The sequence below is a fragment of the Tribolium castaneum genome, chromosome 2 (genome assembly GCF_031307605.1).
Source record: "Tribolium castaneum strain GA2 chromosome 2, icTriCast1.1, whole genome shotgun sequence".
NCBI classification, from domain to species: domain Eukaryota; kingdom Metazoa; phylum Arthropoda; class Insecta; order Coleoptera; family Tenebrionidae; genus Tribolium; species Tribolium castaneum.
Window position 1 is genome coordinate 17622856 of NC_087395.1, and position 6887 is coordinate 17629742.

Below are 6887 nucleotides of genomic sequence, written 5' to 3' on the forward strand. Positions count from 1 at the left end.
GCTGAGGATGTTCGAATTAGAACGAAACTAGTCGACCAAAGTAATTTTGTTTTGTTTCTTGTCCCTGTAACTTGATCCATTGAATAGTGAAGAAGTGAATGGCTTCTTGTGCAACAAAATATGAACAGTGCATATAATTCATTTTAGACAGAGCCAAAACCGAGATAAAAAACACATCAATAGTAAAAATCAGTTTTTCTGACGCGTTAAACACAAGATTTTGCAAAATTCGTTAAGAAATTTCAAATTTTCAATATCAGTTATTAATTAAGTGTGGAAAAGTGCAATTTTTCGTAATTCAGTTAAGAAAATTTGCTTTTTTCCATAGTTATTAAATACTGAAAAGTTACAGAATTCTTCACCTAATTTTACAAAATGTTTTGCTATCTCAAGCGTTTTATCTCGTTTTAGAGAAACGCAAAATTTCTCAAAAATCAGCCTTTTTGTAATTGTAAAAATTAATTCGAGCGTTTATCGAGGTAAAATTGCAAATTGTTTGTAAAGTTATAAATTATTATTAATGATAGCATTGGAATGAAAATAGTGTAACTTTTGCCTCATATATTCGTGTGCTTAAACAAGTTTTAAGCTTAAAAAGTTAGTTTTTGCAAAAGTTTGAAAAATTACAGAACTGATACGAAAATCATATGACTTGAATTTTTTTTGACAATCTATCTACGATAGCCATCGGTTTGTATGAAAGACTACAGAATATCTGTAATAAATCACACAACTGAAAGCTTCTCGCGGTGTCGGGTAATCTTAATAAAATTTAATGGTGTACAAGCAAAACAACAATACATTGTTCTGAGTAGTGTCAGTAGTGTTAAGTTTGTTTCGACAGTTTTACCAAAATTTCATTATAAACTATTATTATTTAAAAGATAAAAAAACGATGTTGATTTAATTAATATTTTAAAAAATCCAACGAAGTATCCAAGTGGTAAGTGCAATTAGTATTTTTGATTGCAGACGTGTCAGAAGTAACCTACTATTGACTAACCCTGTATACCAACAATCCCCGTGTCCCGTGTTTTAGAACGAGTTATGTATTTATAAAAACACCAATTAGATCATCTCTATTTTAGCAATTATCCATTAACCCTAGAAATAAAGAACAAAAAGGGTGCAACTTTTGCAACGTCATATAAACTAAAAATTCTTTGGAATTAACGTGGAATAAAATTTTGTTGAGTTTAAACATTATTTTAAATTTATCGCTGATAAATGATAAATTGATAATGCATTTGGCGGGATATGGTGGCTATGTTATCCATAAAAATTAAGTATACAGCGTGATTCATAACAACTAGCATACAATCACCCAGGTGACAATTTTTTTAACTATTTGTACTAACATTCCTTACTAGATACAATAATACACCAAGATTGTGTAAAAAAAACTTTTGTGGCGGCATCTAAACATAAAAAAAATAATTTCAGCCATTGGCGTCCAACCCTTTTTTGAATCACCGTGTAGATGTGCGAAATGAATAAGCAGAAATACACTTAACTGTTTGATACCATAACGAAATAAGTTGTTCTTTATTGGTTAGGACATGGGAATCAAATTCTTACTTCCACCTTTCAAATTTTTTTTCGGCTACTGACCTTAGCAAGGACTTTTTTAAATTAGATTACATGCTTATTTATTAATCAGAGCTGCCGTTGAGTAAATTGCCGATCACGCGAAATAAATGGTTTGAATTTTTTATTTGGCAATTAACTAAAGTGATCAATATTTGATCAATTTTTTGTCGTTAGCCTTTGAACAAGTGTTATTGTTACGCCACTGCGGAAAAGTGTACCGCGGTGGAATGAGCCGCCTTGTCCGCAGTTACAGCGTAGTCCCTGAGGTGCGCTACTGAAATAAAGCAAGGTCAAGTTTAGCAAGGTCAGTCGGGCGGTCGCGTCGGGGCCATTGGTGGGTGTCCGTTGGTCCCCCCTGTGCCACCTCTGAAACTCAGCGTCAACAAAGTTCTGTTTTTAGCGCTTTTTTATGAACTTGTTGTCGTGATGCTATATCGAGGTTCAAGGATGTGCGTGTGTAGGGACGCGCCGCCGCCCCTCCGCCGCTCACATAACAACAACCGCCGACAATAAAAATATTTAAACTTATTTTGAACGCTGTTTATCATCGGGGATGCGATAAGGAGGGTTCAAGGGCGCCGCTCGCTCTGCTCATGATTTCATGGTCAAAGTGATAGAGAGTTAATTTGTTAATAATACTCGTTTAATTCAATTTGCGTGTATGACATAAATGGGTTTCTAGTATGACAATGGTCGCCTGGAAAATTACTTTCTGCTGCGGGAAGTGCCTTCAAGGTGAGGGCCAGTGGCTGATGCCGTAAACAAGGGCCAATTTGCCACATGTTATGTCACTCCGCAGCTATTCAAATTGATTGTCACGAGAACTGCGGTCTTAATTTAACTGCGCATCATGCGAACTTCTAACGGGAAAGATTCGATTCCCCGTGTCTATTTTTAGATTTCCACGGAAAAAATGAGCAATATCAACATTTTCCCCGAATTATCGATTCGCAGGAAATGACATTGAGTCACAGCCGCACATACAGCCATGTCTTGTATTACGCGACTAGAAAAACCTCTACTTTTGCGTAATTATGCATTTTTTCAATTCAGAAAATTTATATGCATTGTAAACAACCTTGACAATTGGTATAATCACTGTATAAATTATTTAAGAAAAAGTAAAAGTCACAAAAAACCAATAAAAATGTATTTTATTGAAACAAGAAATTATGTAACTCTATGATCACTTGCTCTTAGCCTTGCTTTTCTTCCTCCTGCCTTGGGTTTTTAGCTTGGCCTTTTGTGCTTTCAAATCCTTTTTCATACGTGCGTCCACCACTTTATAACGCCCTTTTACTCCAGCCGGCCGCTTCATTTTTTTAGCAGCCATGTGTTTCTTAGCCACGACGTAAGTCACCTCTTTTTTCGGCTCCTGTCTCGCCTTTTTGTACAACCTGCAAAGAATAGTATTTTAAGTACAAAACGCATAATGATGTTTATATTCGAGGGCAGCAGTTAATAAAATCGAGTTATGCCCGTGGTGCATACAACGTTTTATTTTCCACTTGCAATATGAAAATTAATTGATTTATTTTTGACAGCATAAGTACGAATTTGCAGGTGTAATCATTATGATGGCCCTAGGGCATAATGAACAGATTTATACAGGGTGGTTCAAAAAAATGTTGCCAAACTTTGGGATGTCATAGCACTCACTGAGACAGAAAAATTTTGCAAATAAACCTCTAGTCGAAAATGAGCCGTTTTGCTTCTGGAGCCAAAAATGTAGTGCCGACTTGATCACATCAAAATAATTTAAATAATTTGCCGTAAAAATAAGATAAAATTATTAAATTTACAACTGAGGTGGCAGCATATCTTTTCGTTGAGCGGCATTGCCAAAAGGGTCCATAACTCCATAATTCGACGAGTAAATTTATGTAAAAAAATAGGTAATGCCGGTTTGAACCACTATTGTAAATTTATTCTTTTTATCTTATTTTTATGACTAATTAATTAAATATTAAATTTTTCATTTTTGGACAAAGATTTCTCCAGAGGCAAAACGGCTCATGTTTGGCAACATCTTTTTGAACCACGCTGTATAATCATAGACGAAAAGAATCAATAATATACAAGTGGACAATAAAATGTTTAAGATGAATGCAGTAACAATAAACAAAACTAACTGTTTGATTTGTCGCGCCTTTTCTCGATCCGTCACATCAACATTATCCATTAAATTCTCAACCTTCTTTTTTGCTTTTTCCAACTTCTTCAACGCCCTCTTCTTCTTCCTTGCCTTGGCTTCGATCACTTTTTTAATCGGACGCACATTCAACTCCTCCAAATGCTTCTTGTAATCTTGAACCAACTCTTTGGGAACCGCAGCTTCTTTCCTCATATGTTTCTCCTCATCTTTGACAAACCAATCAGGCAAGTTGTCATCATTAAAAGCGTAACGATTCCAAGCGGCGTCAATTATGTCACGTTTTGTTTTTTTGCTGTTGATCATTAGCGTACCCAACGCCAATTCTTTCTCAGTTAATTTATGTTTACGTTTCTTGCCTACTTTTTGCCCCTCGGGGACAATCTCAAAACCGTCCTTCTTTACGTTATTTTTAGGGGCAAGTTTCTCAAAATCCTCGTATTCGGAATCATCTGAATCCGAACTGTAGTCACTATCCGACTCTGTGTTTTTCGCATCTTCTTCCTCTCCGATAATCTTGGCTCCTTTCTTCTTCATTTCACTCACCAGTCGGTCCAAATCAGCGTCTTCGTCTTTCTCGTCTATTAGATTCTTAAAAGCGTCTCTTTCAAACCACATTTCGGCTTTGTGCACTTTTTTCTCTTCCTTACTTCTGTGGTCCAAGTCCGTTATGAGAGGATGTTTTGGTTTCGTTTTCGATTTAGTTTTCTGTTCTTCCACATCGCTATTTTCGCTATCGCTTAAATCTAGACCTTCCTTAATTTTCCCATCTTCGTCCTCAGACTCGCTTTCCATTTCCAACTCAGAATCTGAATCTTTATAATACAATCCTGAACTACTCAAATGTTGCTCGTCCTTGTTATAACGCAAATATTTTGATTTGATTTCATCTTCTTCATTGTCTGATTGAGCAAGAGTATCAGGCGTTTGATCAATAATTTTCTTCATCTGTTTGGTGCTTGTTACTTGTTTTAGTTCAAACATGCCGTCACTTTCCATTGTGGGGCCACTATCACCTTTCAAGACCATCTTCAAGTTTAATTTTTCGTTCAGCTTTTTGCGCTCCTTTTGAGCTTTTTTCTTTTTTCGCTTCAATTCGCGCTGCTCTTCACTCTACAAATTATATTTTAATTAGTCACAAATTTTGTTAAATAGTGTGTTACTTCAAGTTCCAATATTTGTTGGTGGACGTCCTTCAAATCATCCTCGTCGTCACTTTTCTCCACAGTTTCTTCAACCTCTTCTTCAACAGGTTCATTTTTCTTCTCAGAAAACTCTTCACTCAATGCCTTCTTCCAAGCCAAGAGCTTCTTCAAATCTTTCCTTCCCAAAACTTTAATATCCTTGCAACATTCTTTAATTTCGTTTGTAGTTTTTTCGTGATTTGTTATTTCTTCAACGTCAAAAACGATCTACAAAAAAATCATAAAAGCAACCAAATTATGTTGATCCTCTAGTTGATCCTATGTTTTCAAAATTGAGTACTTCCCCGAATATTAACGACAATTAGCATTTTTCATTAGCCAAGAATACGGAGGACTAAACTTAGGGGATGAAATGGGGTACAAAATCGCAGGATTTTCTGAACCCAAAGAAACAGTACGGCAGAGAAAAAATGAGGGCGCTTTAAAGTAGTTTCACAAAAAGAACTTTTGTGCAACTCCATTTAGTAAATTTTTAGGAGTTGTATTGGCAGTGCTGGGCTGTGAGTCATCACTGTAAAGCCCGAATAATTAACAAAATTAAGAGGAAATAGTTTGAACAGATTTTGATAAATTAAATTAAACAAAAACAAATAACAAAAATAGAAAGTACAAAAAATAGTATATTAAGTGTAATATACGTAATAAAACGAGTGCGTTTTATAAGACTTAATTGTGACACTCATTCTATTGGAGTACTCCTTTGTTGTGCTCCAAAACGATTCGTGCTACAATAAAACGTCTTATAAAACTTGCATAATAATATACTATTATTGCGAGATTTCAATAATGCAGAAGCGCAATTATTTCTCAAAATCTCTTTAAGAAAAAGTCACAAATTTACCAAATTATACTTTTCCCGAGTGTTTAATCACATCTATGGACTAAAAGTGAAGTTTTTTTGGGCGTTTTTACCTCAGAAGCCCCTTCTAGGAGTTCGATCCCTGTAGGGTGTTTAATAAAATCTGATGCTTTAATCTTATGATACAAAGTCCAATCATTCTCGGGGTACCCCTCAGCTTTACTCTTCTTATTTTTCTCAGGATGGTAAATATTCAATTTCTCTTTAGGCTCAATTTCCAACTCCTCAAAAACATATTTCGGGTCCATAAACTTGGAGTCGATTTTATCAGGTGCGATGTAGTGTTGACAAACGACGAAAATTTCCGCCGATTCATTACGCGAAGCTTGTGGTTTGGTGGCATGCACTTTTTTAAAAAACTGCTTCAAAACCCAAATCAGCGAATGGTAATCCTTCGAACGAAACACTTTGGTTATAAACCAGCCCCCTTTCTTCAAAAACTCACTGGCCAGTTTCAAAGAGCTCAACGTCAGGCATGCCTGCTGATAGGCATCATGCAGCCAATTCTTGCCCACATTTGGGGCGCCATCGTGCAAAACAACGTCGGCTTTCCACGTCTGCAGCTCTTTCTTGAGCGAGACGCGGCATTTCTCGGTCGTAATGTCCTCAGTCAGCGAAATGCACCCAGGAATGGGCTTAATTGGGAACAAGTCAATCCCAATGATGACGCTCGAAACGGGCATGTTCTGCTTGGCCACCTGCATCCAGCCCCCGGGGGCGGCGCACAGGTCGATGCATACTCGCGACTTCTGCAAAAACTCGAACTTGCGGTTGAGTTGAATCAATTTGAAGGCTGCACGAGACCTAAAACCTGAAGGCGAAAGTGAGGTTATGGTGCCAAGTTTTGGGAAAACGTACCGGTTTCTTTGGCCAATTGATAGTACTTATCCTTGCGCTGTTTCCCAATTTTAGTTTTCTTTCCCATGTTGGCGCTTTTTTAATTCTGGAAAGCGAAAAAACTAATTTGTTTTCAGCAAACACACATGGCTTTTGACTTTTGACAGAATGTCATTCGGAATTTGTTGTCCTTGTCGGGCAAACGAAACACACATATGACTATCCTTTTTGCGTTATCAAAAAG

General features: G+C 36.6%; 1 protein-coding gene across 1 annotated transcript; it reads right to left on the minus strand.

Annotated features, from left to right (window-relative positions):
- Positions 1-2725: 2725 nt before the first annotated feature.
- LOC660067 (uncharacterized protein) lies at positions 2726-6887 on the minus strand. Its single transcript, XM_966329.4, has 5 exons — positions 6665-6887; positions 5860-6617; positions 4906-5154; positions 3723-4855; positions 2726-2987 (listed from the first exon to the last, which is right to left on the minus strand). The coding sequence occupies exons 1-5, from the start codon at positions 6729-6731 to the stop codon at positions 2777-2779; spliced, it is 2418 nt and encodes an 805-aa protein (XP_971422.2). The 5' UTR covers positions 6732-6887; the 3' UTR covers positions 2726-2776.